We start from the raw sequence: 27,656 nt of genomic DNA on the forward strand, positions 1-27,656 counted from the left end.
TTTAAATTAAATATTAATTGATAATATCTAAAATATTCGAATTCAAAAATTTAATCAAATATTTATAAAATTTGAATCCTTTGAGGGAAGACTTGAGTGTTCTTATTTATTTTCTTCCTACAGATTCAGCAAACAGCTACTTCGTCAAAAGATCATATTTGAAGGAAACTGCAGGTCAAAAGAGGCGCACATCATCATCAATCACATTAAAACAATTCAGACATGGGTAAAACCTATCCGGAATGTATCTTGTGTCCTGACTGGGATGAACAAAAATTACACCATAAAGAAGGGGATGAGGATGATGAAATCCCAAAATTTTCCAACACCCACTCTTTCATTTTAGATGGAAATGCCCTGTAAGGATATGGTACAATAACTGTTTTCTTCCCCACCTCCACCACAGGGGTGGCTCAAATAGCCTTCTCTTCTTAACTTGTTTTTCTGCAAAACAAACCCCAAAAGAAACCACATGAGAAGTTTGAAACTCCCATGCTAACAATAATTCGAACACACACAGATGAAACCTCTTTGCACCGCTGCACCCGAGCATGCATGTTTTTAGATTGAAACGTCGGGTCGATAGAAAATGAATCAACTATATTAACACCTAGACTGTAAAAGAAAGTTGGGAAGGAGTTTTCTTACTTTTGTTCTCCATAGAATACATCCCCCACTGTGACTGCAATTTTTCATAGCTTGAACTTAGTGGAGGCCAGTACTTCATCTGAATCTTCAGGACTTCCAACACTGTATGCAGACCAGATTTAGAAGGAACAATATTCTCCGGTTCATACCCAGAACTTTCACCCAACAGTACCTTTTTTTATTGGAAAAAAAAAAAAGCCATGTCAGAACATATTGCATTACACCAAGGGTAGGTCGAATTTGGGTAGAGACCATAGATTTGAGCCACAATGCTCCCTCTTGTACCCCACAAAAAATAACATAGCATTATGAATTGAAATAAAGTGCAGTGGTTAACATATCAAAATTAATGCATATGCATGTGCATTTGTCTTGTCTGACTATGTATACATACATCGAGTATACAAAACTAATACTAGTATATACAAATAGAATAGGATCAAGTTACACAATAGCAAGTACTATATGGCTTTGTAACTTTTATGTAGTTCATTCTTACAAAACCAACTGCACCAATATAACTTGGATCTCTACTCCTATGTGCATTTACCTTAATCACTGCAGTAGCAGAAGATGATATTGAACGGAGGTTGTAGCTGCCAAAATGAAAAAAAAAAAATTGAATGAAAAGCCAAATTAAATGATAATCTTGATGGTACCAAACAGCAGAGAGTAAACCACAAACCCGCCCTCAAGTATAACTAGCAACCTTCCCCCAGAGAGGGCACTCAACATGTGTGTCATTTGCGCATAACCAGCAGGAGTCACCTACAATGACAAAACTACTGTCATTATGCAATGCAAGAAAAAGAAGGGAAGAAAACATGTTACAAAATTAAAATTTTTGAAATACTAACGAAATGAACCAAAATATTTATTTACTCCATTTGATGAGTTAATAACATTTAGGCATTGAATTTCAAATAATCAGTTACAAGGGCATAAGACAACTGAATGGAAACCCGACAGCAAGGGCAGACATATCCTCCAAATGCAGCCAATCATATGTTTTCATAAAAACATACCCTAGACGTAATAATATAGCTCTCTCAAAAGTTCTCTTGATTTTCTTTTCTTTTTTTTTTTTTTTTGGTCAGGAAGATTTTCTTGATTAAATCACAAAATGTATACATATGTTATACAATGTGGAAATAAACTTACATCACAGCATCCTAAAGGATCACCACGAGCAGCATCAAATCCTGCTGATATGATGGTAAAATCAGGAGAAAACTTGGAAGCTGCAATTAGGTGTTAACAAATGCAGGTTGTAAGATTAAGAAATGATGGCCAAGAATGCAGATACAGATATAGAATAGGATCCTAGAATCAATATCTATAAATGAGATTAAAGACACAAACTCAAGAAACATAACAAATCCTCAGCTGCATTATAAAAACATGCAACAATACAAACACTTCTGTTGATTGGTTCAAGCAATAAGAAATGCGCCATTGAGATAGAAGTCCTAATTTCTCACTTAAATAAAGTAAATCAATAAGCTGTAGCAAGCAACTTGTAGAAACCATTTACAACTAATAAAGCATAACATTGCCTATTATTCATTTCATCTTAACAGTTTGTTTCTCTATAACTTTTAAGGATTCTTTCCCAACACAACACATTGCTAACACGTTCACAAAGCATATAATTGCTCTCATTCTTAAATATCCAGGCTTTGAAATACACCACCATTAGCAGCTCTAGCACATTAGCTCCACACTTTAAAATTCCATCAACATAATCCAAATACTATACATTGGCATAAATAAATACAAAATGATACAACAAGATTAATGTAGCCCAAATCATGCTTGGAAAAAATTCAAGACCTTTTGTTCTAATTAAACATTTGAATCTGGTAAAGATGGATATATGTTAAGACACTTCAGCACAGGCCATCATATTTCTAAACAGCAACAACAATACTACATTATATATTATGACACCGTAAACCAAAAAGGTTCCTTGGTCAGCTATATAAGTTGTTGGCCACCATTGACCCAGCATTGGAGCACAGAGTGACTCACTATTGTGTATACTAGTTAGTTAATGCACTTAAATTTTATTATGCTATCCCATATTCATCTTCCAAATTACAGTTGAAATGCAAAGATTTACTCAACAATGAGAAATAACAACCTATTGGAAGCACAACATGTTGAAATGCAAAAATATAATCATTATCTCCAACTCCTCCACGACTCCATGGAATATTCACACAATATCCTTCTGCACCCTTGGAACCAACCTAGAGAATTAAATTGAAAAAGGAAATAAAAAAGGAGCATTAATTATAGCCCAAGATACATAATAGATGAATAAACCATATAAAACTGCAGCCTTCAAAATACAAACAGATTTGACAATATATATATGTATGTATGTATAACCAGACACAGGACAAGCGACTTGAAAGACACAGAAGGTGAAAATAAATATTGATGGAAGCAATGCCTGCCAATACATTGAGTCAAATACCCAAAGGTAAAGAATTGAGTTAGGCAGCCAAACTTTTATGAAAATGAGTGTCTAAGATGCATCTGGCTGGGGTAATGCTGCAAGGTGTATGCATCATGACTGCAGAACAAACAACTAGAAGCAGCAAGGTTATCAATCGAATGAAGTGTGAACCAAGCACAGTAGTCAGACCTCATGGAATATTCTTTTTTTTAAGAGTCCGTATAATCTACATCTACAGCTGCAAGTATACATCATTTTGATTTGACTCCAGAAGGAGGATGATAAAAAACAAAAAGATGCCACCTTCTTAGTGTCAATGCACTTGCTTAGGCACCTTAGAGACCTCTCCTAACACCTGAAAGAGCTAAGCAACAGACTATTTTGTTTCATCCCACATTGCCAGCTTACTAAAAAGGTGAGAATTTATGATAGCAGAAGGATTCTTCATATGAACATCAATAAAAATTTTCATAACTCAATTCTAATCCATATTTAACATCTATTTGCTAGCATCATGACTTTAACATAACATCCATCCAATTGTGCTCCTAAGCACCTGATGCGGATAAGAATACTACAGCACCAACAAGGCGTGGCTTATCTTAATCTGGATAAATTTCTGATATTCACAAATACCAATTAGATAAATTGAAGAATTTCATTTACATAAGGATCAATAATCTGACCAGATAAATTACAAATATTAATGCCAAAATCACATCAGGCAGCCACCAATAGTCCCAGAGAGATAATAAGCTGTCAATATTACAACAAAAACCCATCTTTATTACTGTTATATCGCCCTTTCTTCTTTGTTCTATTACAAGGCGAGATGGCAAATTCCAAATCAATGTGCAGCAACGAAAAACTTAGCCGCACAAGTTACCTGAGATCAATTAAGAAAAAAATTTAAATAAATTACTAATCAAGTACCTCAAAAGCTGCCCCAGTACCAGGATAGAATTTTCCTCCTTCATGTCTATGTAAGGATATGTACAACACCTATAAAGAGGTACAAGATACTTGCATGTTAAATTAAATCCAAAATAAAAACTGCAGGAACTATTTTATTACAGAACTTCATGCAACAGAAGAGGAAGGATTTGATTGGTTAGTTCTTGCGCATATATGCTTCTTAACATACCCCTCAAGGTCAGGTAAATAAATTTCATTTGAATTTTGCCAGCACAATGTTAAGCAGTTTTAACTTCCTCAATACCAATTACAAAAGAGAGATAGCCAATACCATCCCACCTCCCCCAGCAAATTATTTCAACAGAAATCAGTAGTGCATTAAAAAGTTGATGCATGTGTTGCAATTAATTTTTATCATCAAGGAAGCTCACCGATTTATTCTGTTCAAAAATCTCTTGGGTTCCGTTTCCGTGATGAACATCCTGCATTAATCAATAGAGAACCACTAACTTCAAAATCATCGAAATCTCCCACAAAAAGAAGCAAATTAAGCAAGATAAGTGTCTAAGAAATTACCCAATCAACAATGAGCACCTTCTTTGCCCCTGCAGCCTGAGCCGCTAATGCAGCAACTGCTGCATTGTTGTGGAGGCAGAATCCCATTGCTTGTGTGACACCAGCATGATGGCCGGGAGGTCGAACCTGACTCAGAAGTAATATATAGATAACAACAGATAAGCAATCAATAAGCATTGTGAGTTCAGTATCACATCGGTCATAAACTTTAAAAATGTTAACAGAATAACAAACTCATGCATACCAAAGCAAAACCATTTCTCACACGTCCAGAAAATATTGCTGAAGCAAGATTAGCACACAAACCAGCTGCAAGTCTAGCAGCATATGCTGAATGCTCATTAGCATATGTGTCAGGAGTAAAATAACTGCCAGTAAAAAATAATCCATCAATGCAGATTCTATTTCATCATAAAGTCTATAATTACAGACAAACAGACCATTTGGAAAAGAATCAAGGCAATAAAGGCCAAACGGTGATGTTTGTGTATTGCAACAGACCCAAAAATAAAGTGATACCAATTTTTATAATTCTACTGGTCACTGATAATCTTGTAATTTTTGTTGTTAATCGTATCTTTTACTAAATATGGATCATATTTATCTACAATATGGAACAAAATGTGTATACGTTTAACAATAAAAAATGGACTTCACAACATCATAATCTGCAATACAACTAATAAGAATGAATTGAAACCATGAATACAGTAATGACATGATCCTCTTTGCTACCAAAATAGTAACACCCATCACGAAAAATTTCCTTGTCCCCTCCCCTCCAAATCTAACCACAATATCATCGAAAGAGACATTCCGGACTTGAAAATTTTCATGCTTCCACTAGTTACGGTAGTGAGGACTCATCTCCCACCCCCAAAGGAGAAAGAAGGAAGGACAGAAGACCTTTCTAACAAAAAACAAATACATTGACACCCCTAACTACTCCCCAATTCCCACTCAAGCACGTGCTCTCAAGCCACCTCATAAAGGATAGATAATTGAAGAATGAAAAGATCTCTTTTGTTTAGCCAAGCCAAGAAGTGCTCTTTAAAACTCTACACATGCATACACTCGGAGTAGAAAAGACAAATGATATACCTGGAAAGAATTTGGCTTGTAAGTTCAACAGTTTCAATATGTTCCAAGGAATGGACCTAAGGATTCCAATACATAAAATAACAAAGCTTCAGAGATTCGATCATAACCTAAGAAACAACACTTTCAGAAAAAAATTTAAACAGGCAAAGGATATGCCTCCAAGATAATGAATGGCCTTTACCCTTCGAAGTTCCTCCTGAGTGATTTCTCTCGCAGGAATTGGGTAGCACTTGCCAGGAAATATACCTTCACAGGTTAAAAGTTGTCATTTGCTTGTCAACTTGGTTAATTTAAGCTTAGCAAATAGTGACAATTCAATTATAAAAGAGACAAATAAAAACCCTGAATATTAATTTAATACCCAAAAGAAAAAGAAAAAGAAGACTGAAATACCAGCAACAGCTAGGCTTGCAGCAATAGCTCGGAGACGATCTGGTCTTTCCGGATGCGGATGCGACTTCATTTCAACCTACGCTACCAAGCACGCACCAAATATGAGAGTACAAAAAGAGTTAGTTACAAAACCCACAAGAGTAATAAAACATGAGCAGCAATCACAGACTTACCATTCATTTAATTTGCAGAATAATACAACTGAATTTCCCAAGCCCAGGTATATATATATAAAAGAAGAAAGGAAGAAAAAAGGTTGTAAGGATACCCGGATTGAAAAAACGCGAGTTAAAACTCCTGGTCAAAACATTATTCCGCTTTAAGAGAGAAATCAGAAGCAGTCCAACAAAAAGTAGCAAGCATACAAAGAGATGGATAATACAAAAACTTCCACACAACTGGTATTTATATTCGATTTCTACACATTAATATTAGTTTGGAAGGGTGTCAAGCTGCCATAAAAACCTCAACCAAGTTGGGAATTCAAGGGAAGCATATAGAATAGCAGTGTCCTACCTCTGAGTGCAGCAACATTCTCTCATCAAAACCAACTGCTGTAGAACAGTTTGATGCTGAAGCCTCGAAGCGCAAATCTGCATCAACAATCACAAATAGATTTGAATCACAAAATTTTATATCTATTATGTCTCTCCCAATCATACAAAGGGAAATACTATGAGTTTGATAGTGTAGAAGAGTGTAACGTATAGTGCTCAAAATCTGATAAAAAATAAAAAAGGATATACAAAACTGGAAATCTCATAAATATTAACAATTCACAATTTTCATCAGAACACATCCGCCTAACATCTGGCAAGCAACATTTATCCAAAAGAGGAAAAAAGTATCTAGCGAGCAACTATAAAGAATACTCAACATGATTTAAATTTCACAAGCATGTTTCTGATGCTGGAATCATATTACCCATATAAAAATTGTATAGGACTAACTGGATTGCTGCAAAGATTACTTAATATGATTTACGTCAGAAAGAGGTTTCCAATGCTAGGATCTCATTAGCGATGGGCTTCACCCAAGCAAAAATTTTGACCAGACTGGTTTTTGCTAGGGTAAACACAAAACAGAATTAAATTCAACATAAATACCTAAACTAAATGTAACTCAGAACATTTCTAGCCCAATCTATCTACCAGTTAATAGTGTTATAACAGGTGGCAAGGAGCACTAGCACAACATTGGCAAAAAAACACTTTCATACAAAGTAAATACTTATATACGTTAATAACTAAGCAAATAACAAAATAGAAAAGAACCCTATCAACACAATTGACAAGAGAGGTTCAGATGACATCATAACTTAATTATTAAGGTTAGAAATGAAACAATTTTAAAAATTAAATACAGCTAATTATAATTGAAATTTAAGACAATCCTTAAATTCTCCAGAAACTTGACATTACAGTATGAAATCTTAAATCCATTTTTTTATGGAAAAAAAGAAAGCCAATAAAACTTGCTCCACACTTTATGACCATTTCATCCTGTTTTTGTCCTTGATAACCTTGATTCTGACCATCACGATACTGCATTATATGCATACTAGGAACTCTAACAGCATAAGAAAGTAACAGAATGATTTTGTTAACCTACATCGCATATAAGGAAATAACAAGAGGCATTATTACTAATATGGTCAAAATATTGCAGTCACATTCAAGGACAAAGCAGTTATGATTGAGTAATGACATATGACCACAATTAAATGGCCATTAATGCATGTCAATGCACCATGTACAACCATTATGAAATCATAAAGCCAACAAACACCAAAATAACACTAGATTCAAGAACTCAGCACTTAAGCACTGGATTGGGAATTGTTTATCAATTCAGAAGTGAAATTATGTTAGTAGTTTGATGAAAGAAAACCAAAAGGCGGTAAAAAGAGAAGGCATCGGTATGATGGGCACTTCAATAACCTTTTGGCCAGAAGAAACCAAGGGGGGACATATGAAAATATGTTGAATAAACCTAGAAGGAAGTCAGGTGCAGTTACCTTTGTCTCTTTCTCTGGCTTCTGATTCAACCTGAATAAGGTCTAACTCCGGTGAACAAGGAGACGCGTAAAATCCATGTTTTAGGATACCAGATTCCTTATGTTCCCCACATATCTGCATGGATGAAATTGCTAAGTCATATACAGCCAGTAAAAATGTCTTAAACAATTGTAAAGAGAATTAAAGATTCCAGAATCATGTGTGGTGATTATTAATAGTATCAAGAAAAAAGATATACAGACATACATCACAGTGGACAACATCGTCAAGGTTGACCATCGTGCAGTTGGTACAAAACCACTTCAAAATCTCTAAGTGCTTTTGTACAGGCTCCCAGTCACTGTCATCCTCATCGTCATCATCAAATGCATCTTGATTGTTGTACATATCCTGAAAAGTCAATTCTTTTGGGAGCCTCTTCCTTTTCTGCAGACAAACCACAGAGCAAATGCAACACTTTAGAAGCAACATGGCACAGAAACAGTGTTATATAACAACTACATTCCTTGAAATTAAAGGAATTCCTCATGTGCTCTGCTTACAGATACACCATCAGGCTGTGTGTCATCATTTATATTGGTACTCGTATCTCGGCCAGATGTTCCTATATCCCCTTTGTCATCAGACACTTCATCATGACAACAAGCTGTGGTGTTCTCATCAGATCCCAAATGTTTTCTTTTAAATCCTTGATTGTTCTTAGCCCCCCCATTTGTCACACAACTCACTTGAACTGTTTCAGAAACCATATTGTTTTCAGAGTTAGATGGAGACTTCCGGCCAGAATCATTCCTTCATTTAAACCCGAATCATCTGCCAGTAATATTTAAAAAAAAAAAAAAAAAAACCACACAACCTTAATTAATACATAATAAATCAGACAGCAAAAGAGCACAAAAACATGAAACCTCAAAACACGAATCAAAATAGGATAATTATTTCTAAAAATTAACAAAATAATAGTTTTCCATATTTGGACAAATGAACAATAGAGAAAAGAAATGAAAACATTACTTTTCAAAGATATCATGCAGAGAAAAAGCAACAATTAAATCAAGATTTTACATTTTTTTAAAGAACATAAAAACTGGCATAAGTAAGGGACGGCTGCAAATCACATCAAACCTACAAATACCCATTAACATAAAGAGCAAAATGAAGACTGTGAGCAAGCTAAAACTATGAAAAAAAAAAAAAAAAAAAAAGAACTACATTTAAGTCATAAGCTAAATAGATATATAAATATAAACTAAAAAATAAAAAGCATTTTATTTTTGAAAGAAATATGCAAAGCAAAAGCCAAAAAAAAAAATTTAAGTCAAAATTGATATTACCACTCTGCAATTAGAAAATAAGAAACTGACACTACATAACAATAATTTCATCTACACATACCCATTAAAATAATAGAGAAAATTAAAATGTGAAGCAAACGAAGACTACCCAGAAATTTTTTTGAAGAAATATGTACTTAAAAAGTCAAAACCCACATAGTAATTCATAAGCAAAATTTTAAAAAATAAATAAATAAATAAATAAATAAATAAAACGTAAAATGGGAATTCCAATGCTTTATAAAAGCTAGAAGTCTGGGTCTAGGCGAGATTACTCGAAGAAAACCCTAACATGCATAAATATATAAATGTATGCAGCTTATTTTTTTTAAAAAAAAAGTTAAATAGAAAGAAAAACAAAGACTAAGATATGAATTAAAGCAAAAACAAATTAAGAGAATGAAAATTAAAATAAAATAAAGATTTACCCTTTTATTCTTTTCATTTTTTACCTGGCTAGGGCAAGCCGCGGAGGGTCTCGCGAGGTAAATTCGGAATTTTTGAGGGAGGAGAGAAGGTGACAACTAAAACACATATTTTTTATATATTTTTCAATTGGTGATTTTCGAGGAATTTCTCTTTCATTTAAGTCCTTGATAATTTACTCGATTTAAGTTATTGCCCTTCTTTTGTTGTAATTTTATTTTTGGCCACGGTTGTTCAAAAGTTTTTTCCAGTTTGCCCCTTGGGAAATTGAAATCACACGTATCATTTGAAAGACGCGAAATATTATGTATTTAAAATCTAAAAAAATATTTATATATAATATTCAATATATTGAGATTATATTTGATTTTCTGTGATATTCAATGAATGGTTTATTTTTTTTAATTTTCAAAATTATAAACTTTTTGATCTAATACATTATTTTTAATTTATTTTAGTTTACTAATATTTCATAAAAAGTATATAAATCAAAATAAAAATACAACAACTATATATTGCATAATACTTAAAAAATTTGAACTATTTAAAATTTTTTAAATAAATTCTTTTTTCTTATTATGTTTAATTAAATTTTTATATTTTTATTTTAAACTAAATAAATATTTATAATAAATTATATTTAAAAATTACTAATTATTTTAATGTCTCATGATATTAATATGACATGATAATATAAAATAATGACAAATTTTTCTTTGTTTTTTTGTCAATAACATTTATTATATAAATTCATTCTCTTTTGCATGGATTTGCCAATGAACCCTTAATTCTTTGTATTTTTTTCTCTTAATCTCCAATTAACTGGTATCTTTTGCCTATAATTTGTGGGTTTTTCCCCACTTAATCTTCAATTAGTTGATATGTTTACCTATAATTTTGTGAGCCGAAAATAGAAATGATCTTTGTGCCTAACCTAAATGATTTATTTTTTAAAGATTTAAATTAATCCCTAAATTTAATTAAATTTGCCGTTCTGAGCCTTTATCTTATTATTATAATCAATTAAAACCTTAAATATTATTTAATGTCTCACGTGGCACTAACGTTGTTAACTCTTTTTATCAATTAGAATTTTTTTTCTCACATAACATTGAATTTCTTTTTAATTTCATATTTTCCCTTCTTTTTTCTTCATTTTGCTGTTTGATCCCTTCCAAGTTCCGGTCTTTCGTACAACCCTCCTTCGAAAATCCAGCCACCCCCTCGCTGAGTGCTGCCGCCCTCCCTCCATCCTAGCCTCCGCCGCCAGCGGCTGCCACCATGGAGGCAATGATAAAGAAATATCAGCAGAAATTCAGAAAAGCTAAAGATGATTTGAGTAAATGGGATGAGCTTCAATCTCGATTGATTTCTCAGTTTAGTAATGCTTCTTCCATCATTGACAGATTACAGGTCTAACTTAACTTCACCTATCGCTCAATTTCTCTCCCTTTTATTTATTTCTGAAATAAAAGTTAAAAATGTTTTGTTTTATTCTTTTATGTGACTAGGTTATTCAAAATTCAAAAAACTATGCAAGTTTAAATTCTGTTCAAGGGATTGAAGTTGCAGTGTTGCAAAAGCAGATGGATTCTTTGCAAACTATTCTACTCTTAATGAAGAATACCATGTAAGTGTTTAGCTCTAATCAGTTAAGTTTCTGTTTGGTTGTGGGTTTTAATCATTTCAATCATTTGCTCACTTTTAATCAAATATAATTTTGGGGAAGTAAAAAAACAAATAGAAAAAGCTAAAACCAAGCAAAGTTTTAATTGCAATCAAAGCTAGAACCTTATGAACATTGAGAACTAGAGATTGTCTTTATGTTTTAACTTTGTTTCTGAAATGATTTTCAGGGAAGAATTTCGTGCTGTTGTTCTTTCCCTCGACAAGCTTCAACGTGACGGTAAACAGCTTGCACAAGGTGGTTCTAATCAGATGAACAGGAAACAGTTGCAGCAGAGAATTGGAGTAAAACCGTCTCTGAAAAATTGCATGGATGGGCTTATGCTTCTCCATGAAATGCACCTTGCTGAGTAATGAACATTTTCATCTTTCAAAAGTTTTTACAAAATGCTTTTATCTACTGCTTTCTGTTTTATTTTGATGGTATGATAGAAGTAATATTTTGGGGATTGTTTATGTTTCGGTGGATTTATTAGGGTTGTACTTTCTACTTTATGAAGTTTCAAGCGCTGTGTTGATAAACACTTTGGTTAAGATAAACACTTTGGTTAAGATAAAATATGTATTCTAAATGACTAATTTCCCTTTTTGTGTTGGCCAGGTACCTGCTTAAATCATCACTGGTTTCCGCACTTTCAGTGCTTGCCTTGAGACCAAAGTAAGAAAAACTCCTTATCTTGCAATTTAGAAACTCAATAAATTTCACCTTGTGTCCTTTATCCTGCTTAGGTGTCGAGTTGTGTGAAACACAAAATATGTTGTTGAAATTGCCTCAATGAATGTTATTATATGGCTATGATTCTATCAGAAATTTTATTTTGATCATGTGCTTGCTTTGGTGTCTTTTCAAATGTGTCTTAGGGGGAGGTGGATTTTAAAACTAGGAATCTGCCTTGTGTCCTTTAAATCCCCTACTTTTCAACTTATTTCTTCTTTGTGCTTCGGAATAGATCTCTACAATTATATTTATGAGATTTTAGTTTGTCTGATAAGCCTATTTTAGCTTGTCTATATTTTGATATGTAATAATCTGTGTTTATTCATCATTTTCTGGCACAAACATATAGAATTGCTTCTTGGTTTCTTAAAATAAGTATATATAACTTATTAACAAAATGGAATTGCTTTTAATACATTCTACAATCCAAGGCTTTTTGATCATAATTTGTTCTCTTGACGTTGTAGTTCCAGTGATCTACATGCACTTCAGCAACTTTTGGTTGATCAACCCAATATAGTAAAAGAGGAAGGTACATTGTGGATAAAGCTTGCTAGATTTATTTTGTATGTGCATAGCATTTGTTACCTTGATTTGCTAATGAATATTAATTAAATGATTTGATTTTTTCATTATAAAAATAATCCATTTTCTTAAAATCATATTTTTTTAAGAGATATTGATGCTGATAGGTGGAGATTGCTCTGTCTTGCCTTTGGGATTTCCTGGGTTATTGAGTTAACTTCCCATAAAAGCATGATAAGGCATCTAAAACCTGTCATGTAAAGCAAATCCACATTCCACCTTTGATGTGACCAAGACCAGTAAACAACACAAGATAATGGACAACTGAATCAAGAATTGGATCAAAGTGTATTTTGTTGTCAAGATGCTACAAAAAACATAAACGAAAAAGAAAACAGGGTTTTCAAAGCATCTTAACTGATTTTAGAAAGAATGGTAGGAGGCACTTCTTCTGTTTGGCATGCTCCAATAGAATTCCAATTTCTCCTTTGCATTCGGAAGCAGAGCCTGATTATCAAAGTAATCCTTGATCCTGGTGAAGCCATTGGTCATTGCTTAGCAGCCATTAGTCCTTTCATAGATATTTAGTTTAATGGATATTAATATTAGTTATACTCAGATTAAAAGATAGTTTAATACATTCATGTTATTGAATTGAAAAAAATTTCTGTTTAGTCTTTTCTGGAAGCACATACAGAATGATATGAAAGTAGCTTGAATGTGTCAAATTATATTAGCAATATTTGCGATTATTCGCTTATTCTAGCAATGATTACTATACTAGCAATGGTTAATGTTAGGAGTCTTAATCTATCTATTTATCTTCTAGCAGTCTTCTTCCTGTTTTTTGTCCGTCAAAAGAACAGTGGTTTACCGATGTATTCTTCCCTGGTCTTTTGCAGTTTGATTATATTGTGTTTGGGCATATTGGTTCTAACTTCTGCTCATTATAAACTCCCTTTGCAGTACAATACATCCTTGACATCATATTTGCAGAAGAGATATGTTGATTTAAATTATATCTGTTGTAGACAACCTTGGATTCCCTGATTTTGTTGAAGTGCTGGGAAGACTGAAACCTCTTGGTTTTGTCAACATGCTTGTTCCTTGCTGCTGAAAGTATTAGACTGCATCAACACCCCTACATTCCATTCATTTTCAAGTGTGGTATGCTAATTGGAAGTTTCCCTTAGGTGAAGGCATTAATTTTATCCTAGTCATTTGATAATGAATAATCCTGACTAGATTTTTTGCACTCTAAAATGTTTAATGCATTAGTTCAAGCAATGCCTTCACTTCTGATTGTATATAAGCTTGCAAAATGATAGCTTTTGGAATGAAATTGCTTCCAAATGTCATCATTTTCTGATGGAGCAGTGTATTTATGTTCGATCCTTGAGTTTTGCTTATAATTTGTCAATCACAGTTGTACATACACCCATTACACTCTTTCCTTTGACTGTAGTTTCCCTTTTTGAGCATTTAGACTTTACTTTCACACTTTATTCCCCTTGACTATAGTTTTCATTATTAGCATTTATACTTTACATGATTGGAAGAGTAAAAAAGAGGTGTAACAAAATACTAGTAGAAAATATAGATATATGTAAGGGAAGAAAAATTGATGTAGTGTAAAACAAGAGTACCCCTTTGCTAAGTAGGGTAGAAAAATGAGAAAGTAATGAACACTAGTAGTATATTAATTAACTGTATCATCCTCTTCCTCATAGGCTACATGAAGCCATGTAGAAGGTAACTTCAGGAAAAACAGGAAAAGAAAAATTTGCAAATTTTCAGAATTTGTCTCATCTTTAATCTCTTGCCAAGCTTACTCCTTTTTTGCAGACCATCTTCCATGGTTCCAATTTTCTCTGTGCCAGGCATGGTCTTACTGATACTCATACATTGAACTGTTTAACTCTAATATAGAATTTATCAGGGTAAAGGTTATGGTATGGTATGACTACACAAATGTCATTTCCTAGTATTTACAAACAATGATTTCTAATGAGAAAACAGGTCAATCAAGCTTTGATTGAGTTGACATTGACTCTTTTAACTTTTGCTTCTATTCTTTTTTCTGAGTTGTCAATTTGTTGATTCTCATAGCCATAGTGAGCCTACTGTCATTATACTGATCTAAAGCTAAGATTCTCTCTTTTTTTTAAAAATTTTTTGGTGGGGGTGTGCTATGATCTGTTATAGGTATGCACAAACTCAACCAAGCCAGCTACTTAACCCCTCCCCAAGATGAGATATAGGAAAAGGAAGAAGAAGATTAGAAAATAAGTTGCTAGGGGGAAGGATTTCCTCTTGTAAATTAGGAAAATCACTTTCTATACCATCCATTTCTATATCTAAATTCTGGATTTATTAGCTCTTTTCAAAACCCTAATTTCAAATGATTCAAGTAGTTTGTTTCTTCCTACAAGTATTCTTAAAGTACTATATCCAACAAATGTGTTAATTAGAGTGCCATTTTTCACAGTTATATCAACTTTAAAAGAAAAATCTTGTAATAAGAAGAAAGAATAATAAAAATATATGACATGTATTCGTTATTTTTTTTAAGTGAAAGTTCTTTACTTATAAAAACAGGATTTATTTTATTTTTTATTGATATAAGATATGTAACATTTTATCTCATTCAATTGGATAACATAATTATCGTATCATATTTAAACTAATCCAGACCTTCAGCTATTACAATATTTCTCCTGTACCAATCTTTTTTTTTTTTTTTTATATTTTGTTGTGGCTGGTAGGTAGCTTAGCCATTAAAGCTCGGGATCCAAGATTCAAGTCAGCTGGCAAATCTCTTCCCTTCAAAAAAGGATTAGAGGGAGTTCATTCCCGTCTTCTATGAATGTTGATTAAGAATGATAATTCCAACATATAATATGATTTGAAAAGAGACATCTATATAAATTGATTAGAGTTTAAAATTCAATATGAAAATTCAATTTAGATATCATGTATGTATGCATAATTACATCGATTTTAAAACAAATATCTTTACTTTTGCATAAAAATCAATCATCTTTTTTATTAATCATGTTATATCGTAATCAAATTGAATGCTTTTACATCGAATTAGATTTAGATTTTATTAATAATTTTACATTGATTTGATTTTTGTACGAAGTAATTATTTAAAAGTTTTTGTATCAGTTACTTTTATATAATATTATTGTGAAATCGATAGATGAATATATGATTAATTGGAGAAAACTATTTTTTAAAATTAGAGAAAAATAACAGATGGTCTTTGCTCATGAAAATGACTATGATTAGCCACTCAAAGCATATTGATTAGGGGAGGGGGGGGTCTCAATTATGATTATGAAATGGGACAAGGGAAGTGGGACCCATGTTTGGATTCAAAGACAATTTTTGTGGGGCCGAGGATTAGATTTCCACGTGGGGTTGTTATTCTCTGCTGTCATGTCGTTTACAGCAACTACTTCTCCTCCAACAGAGTACAATCCTCGACAGCAAAACAAATAAGCTCTCAATATTTTGCATCACGCGTTTGCTGTTCTGTGGCTCGTTTATTGGTCGTTGTTCTACACGCGCTTTTATTCGTACGTTGAGTTCTCTTAGTTATTTTTTGCCGACGTGTGATTTGGATCCCACATTCTCCGCTTTTTCTTTACCCATTTTTCATCTTCTTTTTAGCACCTTTTACTTTTTAGTGGCATAAAGAAATAAAAATTCTAATATTGCGCATTTTAAATAACTATCCTAGATATTAATTTTTTGGAAAATAATTATTAATATTATTATTCTCCATAATATAAATATTACCAAAAAATTAATTAAAATTAAACTAGTTATGAAAAAAATTAAAAATATATCATTAAATATTTTTTTGGTCGTATGTAATCTTAAGCTTATATAAAAAGAGATAAATATGTTATTCTGTAAATTCTGCTCTCTCTCTCTTTATAATTTGAACTCAAGATTTTCAAATGAAAAAAATTTATATAAGTTATTATTCTTTTATTATAGTTAATCAAATTTTTATATTTTTATTTTAAATCAAATAGACACTTATAATTGTCGGTTGACTAATTATTATTAATGAAAATATCACTAGTCATTTTTATACCCATTTGACCTTAACATGACGCTGACATTAGGAAAAAAATATCTCATGATTATATCATCATATCACATTAGTATACTATATCATCATCTATTATGGCATGTTAACATCATGTGATATAGAATGACAAATGATATTTTGATTAAGAATAATTAATCAATAATTGATTTTAAGGATTTATCTAGTTCAAAATAAAAATACAAAAACTTGATTGAATATAATAAAAGAATAAACAATTATTTAATTTTTTTTAAATAGTTCATAGACTTTTTTTAAGTATTATGCCAAATATCATATTTTTGTTACATCGAAATGTTTTTCAGAGACTAAATTATTAAGTTCTTGTGAATTACATCTTTCGACAAAATAAATTTTTATTAGAAAAAATGTATGACTTAATTAAGATGATTTTTTCCATATATGTGATTACAATTAGCTCCAGATCATCCATATCATGTCAATCACATGTCACATTTGTTATAAAGCATTTGAGCAAATGCATATGGTATCCATATGGATATCACGTGTCACTTGATCTCATTTTTGGCATGATACATTATTTGATCACATCCCATGTTGTCTTCTTCCAAATAATAAATACACATCAATTATATGTCAAAGTGGATACAAGCAATGGCATACATGTGCATGTCACGTGCTAGTTCATTTCCTTTATAAATATACAAGTAATAATTATATACTAGCATTTAATCATAAAATATATCGTAAATTTATAAAATTAGAAATTTAAAATATATAAAAATAAATAATTTTAAATTTTATTTTGTAAATGATATGATAATGACATTGTAACAAATATGAACGTATGATGTATTTCTCTTTGAAATAATTTGGACCAACCTTAATTGAGTTTAGCACTTTGACTTTGATGTTTTTTCAATCACACATCAATTATGTCATGATAAGATTCGAGTGAACACATATAACATACATACATGTGAACGTCACAGGTTAGTTGATTTTCTATTTGATGTGAAACAAATATCTCACCAAATTGTTTCCCTTTCAAACATTTCACTCTTTAATTGTGTTTCTCATTTTAATTTATTTTAACCTTATTTCTTTCAAAATGCTCTTTTATTATTGCATAATATTTTGAATTTTTTTGAATAATTTAAAAAAAGATTCAAATAAGTATTATCCTTTTTATTGCTTTCAATTAAACTCTTATATATTTTTTAATCAAATAAGTTTTTATAATTAATGATTGACTAACTATTATTAATTAAAATATTTCTTGTCATTCTATGTTGCTTGACGTTAATGTATAACATGTTGGTATGTCATATGATAATAACATGATATACTGATTTAACATAATGTTATAGCAATATGATATTTTTCACTTAACAAGTTATCGTCATATGGATATAAAATGATATGTGATATTTAAATTAATGATAATTAGTCAACCCATAATTATAAAGGTATATTTGTTCAAAAATGAAAAAACAAGAACTTAATTGAATGTAATAGAATAATAAAAATTTATTTAAAATTTTCTTGAATAGTTTATGAGTTTTTTCAAACATTATGCTATTGTTATTTTATTCACTTTGACATTTCAAAAAAAAATTATTCAGTTTATTCCTTTATTCAAATTCATAAAATTAATTCAAACCAAATTCAAAACTTTTAAAAGATTGGAGATGGGATTTTTTTTATTATCAAAAAATCGATATTTAATCCAACTCTTTGAATAAGATACATATGCACTTAATTATAATAAAATGTTTAATTTTTTTTTCTCTTTATTTGCGATCCTTTTTGTCGAAGAAAATGAAGGAGAAACAACTTTTCTTCCTCTCTTTTATTTTTCTTTTCTCATCTTTTTCTCTAATTATTATTTTCTTTTCTTCATGTAACAACTACAATTTACCTAATATTAATCAATTTGGTAAACTATAATGTGCTATTAATTAGTTAACCTGGTTAAATTATACTCCTAACATAATTTCATTGTCTATTTCATTTCTCTATTAATCAAAGGTGTTAGAAACAAACTTGATGAAATGTATACTTGATATGCCATGTGGAACTTATATGCTGGTACGGAGTATCCCATGCGACAATACGAGGTAAAGATGAATTAATTTTTCATTCAACACATGTCGTGTGACACCTCTCGAGGGAGTATCATTAATATATATATATTTTTAATCATATTTAAAATATTTAAATTCTGTTTGATGGATAATTTTATTCTTTTTACTTGAAAAATCGTTATAGTCAAAAACAAAGAAACATAAAATAATATCATAATTAATTTAAGATAGATAAATAACAAAAAATAACACCTATTTACAACATAATTAATTAATATAAAAAAAATCCCAAACAAACAATATTCTCTCACATGCATAGATATGCCGTCAACAAAATCTACTTTATCAGAATCTGTGTAGGAGCACGGGTAAGGATTAATTAATGCTTTGATGAAATCTGTTATTATCTAAAACTAATCATTACACTTTGATTATACAATCCCACTTTCCTCTTTCATCAGTCTTTATTCTCCATCATCCAAAGGGACATCCAAGAATTAGTATTTATTATTATTATTTTTTCATCTTTCCCTTGGATATAAATCGGGGTGATCAGTTTTCTTCTTTTGGGTTTAGGGTTTTTATTAGATTTTGCTTCCTTCAAATCAAAGATGGAAACCCCATTTCAAGACTGAAATTTAACAGTTTATGCATTGCATAAAGTGAATGTTTAAGAATTACCACACTGGCATGATCTGATCTGGAGTCCCATCAGTGCAGAAAGACTGAAATTTTAAGGAATCACCAAGCCAAAAAAAAAAAATAGGGTCAAAATTAGAAATAAAAAAAAAAGTAAATGGGGAAAGAGAGAACAGAAAATAAGGTGATTTTTTTTTTTGTAATTAATTGGACAAAACATGAGTAAGCTGATAAGAAGTTGAGAAATTATGCTAAGAAGCAAAACTCTAAGACTAGTATAAGAAGTTGAAATGAAATAAGTAATTAACACTATCCTTAAGTATGCAAGCAAGTAAAAGCAAAGGATCGAACTGTAGGTCTGGGATGGAAAGATAAAACTTAAGATTCAGATTCTTTCACTGAATCAAGTTTTCAAGCACAAAATTCACACCATATAATTTCAAAGAGAAAAACTTGTTATGGTAAGGGAGGAGGAGAAGCCAAGGAAAGGAGCATATATAGTGAAAGAAAATTAAGAAAAGATGATCATTATATTTGATATACACATATAACAAAAAAAAAAAAAAAAGGAAAGAAAATCTAAAGCTAGTAGCAGGTAGCTTCCAAGCAGCAACACATGTAGAGATACTTCAAATTTCTCCCCCCATATATTTTCAGTCTTGCCAGCAGAGAAGCATGATAATACATCTTCTTATTATGTAAAGCCTACCTCTTTCTTCCCTAAGGAACCCTCCAATTCCCTTGCATGGACACCTCCTCTTAGACCCTCCAATTGTAGAGTTTTTCATCTTCATCTCTTCTTTGTCAATAATGGAATTTATTTGCCTTTTCTTTTAAATTCTAATTGGTTGGCTTCAAGAATTCAGTGAACCTTTTTTGCTCAGTTCTCTCTGCTGGATGGATGGATCATTCTTGGAGTTTGAATGAGGAGCTTAGCTTTCAGTAATGATTGACTCTTCTCTTTTTTTGAGAGGTTTGCATGAACTAGAAGAGCAGGAAAGAAAAGGGAGTGTTCTTATAGGGAGGAGAAGGTATGGTCGAGGCTCCACCTGGGCCCAAATAAAGGAAACCGAATGTGGTTGAACAAAGGGATATGTTTGTGTTTTATGTCTCTCTTTTCACCGGGCACTGCACTTTGGACCCCAACCCTATTATCTGGAAATATGTTCAGAAACCAAACAAAAAACTCCCCATCCCTGCTTTCTCACTTATGCTTCATCTCTCTGACATCTGTAAGCAAGCCTAGGGACATTTTCTTGGTCCAATTTCTTATGCACTTACACGTGTTATATATATATATATATATATAATACAAAAAAATTAATGAATTATTTTAAAAAATTTAAATAAATTTTTATTTTTACATTAAATACAATCAAGTTCATATATTTTTATTTTAAGTTAAATAAACTTTTACAATTAATGGTTATCAAATTATTATTAATTAAAATACTATTTATCATTTTATATCAATATGATATCAACATGATACTGATGTAGAAGATAAAAAATGTTATATAATTATATTATTTTACTATATTAACATATCACGTCATCATTAATTATAATATATTAATATATTATATTATTATCAATTATAACATATGAACATATTACATCAAAATTACGTAACATAAAATAATAAATTATATTTAAACTAAGTTAATAATTAATCATAAAAATTTATTTGATTTCGACATAAGAACTTAATTAGATGAAAAAAAAATATAAAAATTTATTTACATTATCATGAATATTTAAAAATTTTTAAGATCTTGTTTTTTTTCATTTCTTTTTTCTTTGCCATGAAAAAGAAAAAAAAGGAACAACTTTATATCTCAAGGTGGGGAAAAAAGGGAATTAAAAACAAAAAGTTTGGCTGGCAGTGCCGAGATCTCATCATCAAGGGTTATTTGGCACAAGTAGACAACTTTTCAAAGGGTCAAGACCCACAAGAGAGAGTTTCTAATTTCTAACCTTACATTGTGTGCAAATCACTCTGCAACCTTAACTTCTTGTTTCTCCTTTTCTCCTTTCATTCCTTGCACCACCTGAAGCAGCCTGTTACAAGTTCATTGATAGAAAAATTGAAATCAGATTGAGCTTTGATTCTAAAAATTAATAAATCAAGAATGTTTATTCATACACAAACACCCACAAAGTGAAGATAGACAAACCTTAATGAAAAACAAAGACCTTTGGAGCAAGGATTAATTAATCTGTTCTATTAAGACCCCAGAGGCTTAGCTAGAAGCAAGAGCTTTATTTTTTATTTAATAATTATAATTTTTGTTAATATTTCTGATCTTAAAAGAGGACCCAGAGTGAGCTTTTGTTCAATCCAACGCATATATATAAATGGAAAAGACGCAGCTGTATGGTCCGGGGAGGGTCGCCCGGGTACACGTGAAGTTCACGAGACAGGCATAGCTGTTGTGTGTGACATGGACGACAGCCTAAGCTTACGACATGGTTTTGAACCACATTCTCTCTTTTGTTTAACCATCACCTCTATTTCTGTTGGGGAGCTTTGCTTCTTTCTTTTGAATGATGGAGCTTCCTATCATTTTCCATTCTTTGATAGATAAGGGAAGGGGGGGCGAAGCAGTTTCCACTGCCTTTTCCCACACCTTTTGCTTCATTGATTGCATCTCTTTTGGGTGCCAAGGAGACGTGCACTGTCCTGGAAGAGAATTAAACACTTGAAAAGTACTGATTCAAGTTACAGTTGCCTTTTTAGTCCTATGTAACTATAAGATCAATCATTTCAAATTATTATAGCAGTAGCTTCTATGCAATGAAATGACATCAACCAAGAAAACAAACAAGTACAATTCCACTTGAATAACCAAATTAAATACCATCAAATCACCTAATACATAAAGAGGCTTTTTTTTAAAGTACATGGGAGGCAATAATGGTGCAAGATTAGGAGGAGAGAGGGTGGTTCAAAACCCCAGATCTCCCACAAATCTTAAACAAAAAACATAGCCACTGGGTCAAAGTTTCTACAGTCGATATGCAATAATTGTTGTTCAGATAAAGTGGTGGTGATGATGATAAGGAGAAAAACTTTCTACTTTTTGAGCATGCACAACCTCAAGTCATCTAAGTTTAAGCAGAGTTTACAAATTGACCTTTCACTGTGTTTCCCTGTCCCTACCCATCCACAAAAAGCTCTATGGCTATAAAGTGCTAATTGAAACTATATTTAGATTTTTTATGATCTTAAATTTTTTTTCAATTAATATTATATAAATAAATTCTATCCTCACAATCCGTGTATAAATAGAAGTTATCCACGTGAAAAAAATTACAATCACCAAAAATACAGATGCAGATGAAGTTTATCTTTGAATTTAAAGCATCAAGCCGGTTCCCTAAGGAAAAGCGACAAAACCAAGATACAGTGGATGATGACGTACAAAAATTTTCGGAATGGATCGGAGCCCGCCCACCTCCTCCTACTGGGGACTGCCAGAACTGAACATATATGAAAACTTTTACAGCACATAACCTGGAAGAGAGATCAGGGAACTCTCCTTTTCTGTGTACAGCTTTCTAGTCTGTGGTTATATAATGCTACGACCCTGGAAGTCAAACTTTGACTAGCTAGTCTCTCTACCTACACATGTGACCAAATAACCAAATGGCAACCTTTATCAGTAAGGAATTCTGTATCACTGCAAAAGTTTACGTTGATAGCTTCTCTTCTTCTATGGGTTTCAAATAACAGGTAAAATTTTGAAGGTGTCTTGCTTAAATCAAGCACAGTACACTAGTCTCAAGCTTTCAGTACAGTCAATGGATAGCTTCATAAGAATTTAATGACAAAATGTCTATAAATCATGTGAGCTACTGCTGCTCAAATTGCAAGATCAACTATGAGTCAAAATAGTCAGTACTGGTTGTAAGGAGGTTCAGGAAATCACATGATGCAAGGAAAGTTCAACAAAGTAAAGCATCCAATGAGATCAGATCAAAACTAGTAAGAATCTGAACAATATATGCATGCATCTGCAATCAATTTATTTAGTTGGTGCCTAGAAGAAACATAGCATATGCACCATACCTAATGCTAAATTGAGGCCCACTGGAACTTTTCTAACCATCGTGTCATAATATGAACTTTTAATCTCACACTTGGCACCTGTTCAACCCCTCTCTCCTTCCTCGATGTCACTGGGAAGCCTCAAAGCCAAGAACTAGTTGCTACCAAGAATTGACCAGGAAAGTATACTCCTTAAACGGAGAGGGAAAACCAAGGTTTTACACAAATGTTGAAGAAATCAATGCGAATGAACTAACTAACTAATGGCAATGTTCTATTTAGAAGTTTTGAGATACCTACACATTAGAAAACCAATTGTGGTATAAGAAAATGAGCTCAAATGCTTCTGATTACATTCTGACAAATTCTTCCACATGTCTTAAACTGTTGACTTTAGAAAATGGTTGGAGCCTGTAAGGTTTAACGTGCCCTGCAGACTGAAACAGTATTATAAGCATAAATAAAGTTTGAATTTGAAACTGTTCATATTCAATTAAAAAATATAGAAATTTTCTTCTAATTTGTTTTCCCACAAAAATATATGTAAAAGAAACTAAATTGCTAGTCAAGATTGTAAGTGTCTGCTCAGCTCTCCCTCTCCATATCCTTAATTCCTTATGCGCGCGATGAAATGTACAAGGAAGACATCACATGATTTAACTTTGAACATATAATATCACATTCTTAACAATACATAGATTATACACGGAATCAAACGCAATGAGGCTAATAGTGGGAATGCAATATTCAAAATGAATACTAAAAACTTACGGTAGATATATAATCATCAATTAACAATAGTTGAAAGAACTGTTCTTTTCAAGTCTTCAATGTCCTTCATTAGTTTCTCGTTCTCCTGATTCCCATTCTGTATCTCAACATGCAAAGCTGCATTGAGCAAACAAATGTGACAGGTCAGATATGTTGTCGGAGAAATCTTGCGAAAGCCACCAACTTGGAGTGAATGGCTGTTTGTCTGATCTAAACACATTCCTATAATTTGATATCTAATGGACTCGTGCAGGGAATTTGAAGCCCAAATCATCCTAACTTTACTAGTCCTTTCTTTTCTGTCTCGTCTATCAAACGGTCATACACCTATCACAATTATTCAGACAATAAATTTCACACTAGCATATATCTTTTAAAATAAGTAACAGTTCTTTTAATTGATATCCAAGCATCTCATAAACATCCCAGCCGGAACATTTTCATTGATCTACCATATTCCAAATACAGTAAACATCTTCCCTCTCCCTACAAAGAACTTAAAATGATGAAAATGTTTCTTATCACATTATCCCTGTTTTTCCTCAACTTACTCGATCCTTGTTAGCTGTTCAACAATATGTTGCTTCGACTTCATTTTCCTTGAAGTACCCTTGTTTGACACGTATATGATGAAAATGGGTATGGAGGTCCGACTCTCCAGATATAATGATCCTTATACCCAACACTCACTTCTGAATCCGAGTAACGTATGTTTACAATCTTGATCAAGCATACCTCCAAGTTGCAACATTCCTTTTATGTCCTTGTATTCAAAACCATTATTCTCTTGTTAGCCTTTCTCATGACCTAGCAAAATGCATCAAGGTGTGCATGTGGGGGCATGTGCCTGTGCATATACAAGCACACAGTACACATGAGAGAGAACTTTTTTAATTTTTTTTTTCTTTTCCTTGATTCTCTGGGCTGGTGGGAATGGGGTTCTGGCCCTTCCATAACTTTTACTACTTTCCAATGCACCTTTAATCATCATTCACATATCTGGGACTACAATTTATGGTTAGATCTCGCAAATGTGAATGATGATGATGGATATATTGGAAAGTAATGGAAGAGATCTCAATCCATGGGAATGGGAGGTTAAAGCAATGGGAAATAGGGAATAAATCAGCCAATAGAACTATAGATGCAAATACACATGTAGGGCCATTGTGCTAGTCGAAATAAAACAATCAAGAAGAAATGTATCTTTGAAGGCATCCTCGATTATAGTAAATTCCTTCTTACTATATGATCCAGTATTCATTGGAATTTTTTCATCCAGTTCTTCCCCCTTCCAGTTTCTAAGTCTAGATCTGTTCTAAACATAAACTGGAAACCACTGGCTCCAGAAGGCCAGAGTGGTTAAACTCGGATAATACCTCCTTGGGCAACCCAATAGCCAGGCTGGTGCTGGTGGTACCTTCATAGATTCCTGGGTAACATGTTGATAGGCTGCTAAAGAAAAATTGATAATGTACCAGCGTACAAGCTGAGCTTAAGAGATGACCTAGTCTTGGCAAGGGATAATGGTTTAAGACTTAGTTGATCTTATTAACAAAGCATGTAATCCAAACAACAGATAAAAGGCAAAAACATGCTCATATTTAGAAGAAGCTTCTGCATGCCTCAAGAGTTGGAAACTAATACTGAAAAGAATAATATAGCTTTACCAGCATTTGAAGTATCAAGTTCTTCAAGAATTTCTTCCTCAAATGCTGACATTGAATTTCTCAAAGCATTATTCTTTTTATCCAATAGATGGATTTCATTCTCGAGAAGCTCCTTTTCCAATAGAAAAGTCACCACTTCATTATTTTCCCCATTGCCAATCTCTCTCTGAAATTCTAAGCACAGTTTTATAAACCCTTCTCTGTAACCAAACAAACAAGAAGCAATCGGTATCTGCATTAAACATTTGTTAAAGAAAACATAGATATTGAATAACTAATGCAGCCAACCATTGCATAATGAGAGATATTAATTGGATTATGATTCTTCAAAACTTAAAGAAACATATGGGAAGATAACGTATGATTACTCAGACAATCACTGCATAATCTTGTAGAACTTCAGCTGGATGGTATGCAGGTTTCCATCAGCAAGTTAGCACTTAGGAGTACAATAACATTAATATTTTATAGTAACAGTTCATAATTTCCGCATTACTTATTCCATTATAACTTTTTTTTTTGAAGAAAATTTACAAGACTATGGCCTTAATTTTATAGATTTTTTGGGTTAATCTTATAAAATAATCATAAAAGTTATTAATCCTCTCACTAAATAATTTAGGTAAAAGTTCATAATCCTCCATTACTTTTCTCAATTTTCTTTTCACTATTAAAGATTAACTCAAAAAATCTATTAAATGAAGCCTCTATCAGTTACTATTACTTTTGCAACTAGTTTTTTTATTTTTGGTAGCAAAAAGTAAAAGTTGAATTTCGATAAAATAATAATATTACAAAAAATTAATTAAAAATTTTGAATAATAAAGTATAGTATATACTATGATTTTACTTCTTACTATATATGCTACATTAATAACTATATGCTCATTTAATTCTGGTTACAAGACTTGAAAGTAAGGTTCCAAAATAGCTGAATGTGTAATCCAAAGGCATAAATGTGTGAAATTAATGATAAAATAAATAAATACCGTTTATTTTCCATCCTTTTTAGCATCTCATCTCGTTTTGCTCTTAGACAAGTTAACTCCTCCTCCAACAGTTTAAGCGAATTCCTTGAATCAGCTATAAAAAAAAAAAGAGAAAAAAATCAGAAGATTTGAATTCAATCAAAGAAATCAGTAAATAATAATAAATGTGAAATTATTAGAAAAAAAAGAAATTAATACCGGTGACGGAGAGCAACCCATCGACTTCGAAGTGAGAAATGTAAAGCGACTTGACAAGCTGCGATTCTCTGATGGCAAGAGCAGCTTCGATCTCCGTTAACTTGACGATCTCTGATTCTAGCTCTCGCGTTATTTGAATGTTTGCTTCGATTTCCTCATTCACCTGTCGAAAATTCATCAAATAACAAATTTGTTGGAATATTCTTTACTACAAAATTCCAATAAATTGTATAAAAAAAAAAAAAAAACCTGATCGAGCATGTCCTTGAGACATGAAATTTGATAGAGAATAGCTCCAGAATCCTCCATCTTAATTCTCTCTATCCAAACTATTCGTCAATTAATTTCTACCTTGATTTT

General features: G+C 32.0%; 4 protein-coding genes and 1 long non-coding RNA gene across 8 annotated transcripts; 1 reads left to right on the top strand and 4 right to left on the bottom strand.

Annotated features, from left to right (window-relative positions):
• Window positions 1–140: 140 nt before the first annotated feature.
• HDA15 (histone deacetylase 15) lies at window positions 141–10,042 on the bottom strand. 2 transcript variants are annotated; one of them, XM_007036377.3, is made up of 18 exons: window positions 9,902–10,042; window positions 8,658–8,928; window positions 8,362–8,541; window positions 8,115–8,229; window positions 6,614–6,690; window positions 6,098–6,173; window positions 5,886–5,950; window positions 5,705–5,760; window positions 4,848–4,971; window positions 4,604–4,729; window positions 4,459–4,509; window positions 4,046–4,114; window positions 2,792–2,900; window positions 1,810–1,889; window positions 1,334–1,416; window positions 1,199–1,244; window positions 649–820; window positions 141–444 (listed from the first exon to the last, which is right to left on the bottom strand). In XM_007036377.3, exons 2-18 carry the CDS (start codon window positions 8,862–8,864, stop codon window positions 338–340), a joined length of 1,743 nt encoding a protein of 580 aa, XP_007036439.1. In that variant the 5' UTR covers window positions 8,865–8,928; window positions 9,902–10,042; the 3' UTR covers window positions 141–337. The 2 variants fall into 2 exon arrangements, with proteins under 2 accessions (XP_007036439.1, XP_088660502.1); XM_088804376.1 differs by having other exon boundaries at window positions 9,878–9,971.
• Window positions 10,043–10,991: 949 nt separating this feature from the next.
• On the top strand, window positions 10,992–14,253 carry LOC18604062 (Pentatricopeptide repeat (PPR) superfamily protein). 2 transcript variants are annotated; one of them, XM_018116921.2, is made up of 6 exons: window positions 10,992–11,288; window positions 11,387–11,505; window positions 11,732–11,911; window positions 12,163–12,219; window positions 12,747–12,811; window positions 13,771–14,253. In XM_018116921.2, the coding sequence occupies exons 1-6, from the start codon at window positions 11,157–11,159 to the stop codon at window positions 13,812–13,814; spliced, it is 597 nt and encodes a 198-aa protein (XP_017972410.2). In that variant the 5' UTR covers window positions 10,992–11,156; the 3' UTR covers window positions 13,815–14,253. The 2 variants fall into 2 exon arrangements, with proteins under 2 accessions (XP_017972410.2, XP_007036444.3); XM_007036382.3 differs by having other exon boundaries at window positions 13,836–14,253.
• A 4,877-nt stretch (window positions 14,254–19,130) lies between these two features.
• Window positions 19,131–23,155, bottom strand: LOC148763446 (uncharacterized). 2 transcript variants are annotated; one of them, XR_016025516.1, is made up of 4 exons: window positions 23,043–23,155; window positions 22,127–22,300; window positions 21,595–21,678; window positions 19,131–19,703 (listed from the first exon to the last, which is right to left on the bottom strand). It is a non-coding gene; the product is annotated as an uncharacterized LOC148763446 (long non-coding RNA). The 2 variants fall into 2 exon arrangements; XR_016025517.1 differs by lacking the exon at window positions 22,127–22,300 and having other exon boundaries at window positions 23,043–23,073.
• Window positions 19,984–20,836, bottom strand: RTFL20 (ROTUNDIFOLIA like 20). The gene has a single exon (XM_088804972.1). The coding sequence runs from the start codon at window positions 20,409–20,411 to the stop codon at window positions 20,271–20,273; it is 141 nt and encodes a 46-aa protein (XP_088661098.1). The 5' UTR covers window positions 20,412–20,836; the 3' UTR covers window positions 19,984–20,270.
• A 1,300-nt stretch (window positions 23,156–24,455) lies between the features above and the next one.
• Window positions 24,456–27,605, bottom strand: LOC18604064 (uncharacterized). The gene is made up of 5 exons (XM_007036385.3): window positions 27,546–27,605; window positions 27,297–27,459; window positions 27,099–27,192; window positions 26,110–26,309; window positions 24,456–24,556 (listed from the first exon to the last, which is right to left on the bottom strand). Exons 1-5 carry the CDS (start codon window positions 27,603–27,605, stop codon window positions 24,456–24,458), a joined length of 618 nt encoding a protein of 205 aa, XP_007036447.3.
• Between the last annotated feature and the right edge of the window lie 51 nt (window positions 27,606–27,656).

The sequence above is a fragment of the Theobroma cacao genome, chromosome 3 (assembly GCF_053813885.1).
Source record: "Theobroma cacao isolate CCN51 chromosome 3, ASM5381388v1, whole genome shotgun sequence".
Lineage (NCBI taxonomy): Eukaryota > Viridiplantae > Streptophyta > Magnoliopsida > Malvales > Malvaceae > Theobroma > Theobroma cacao.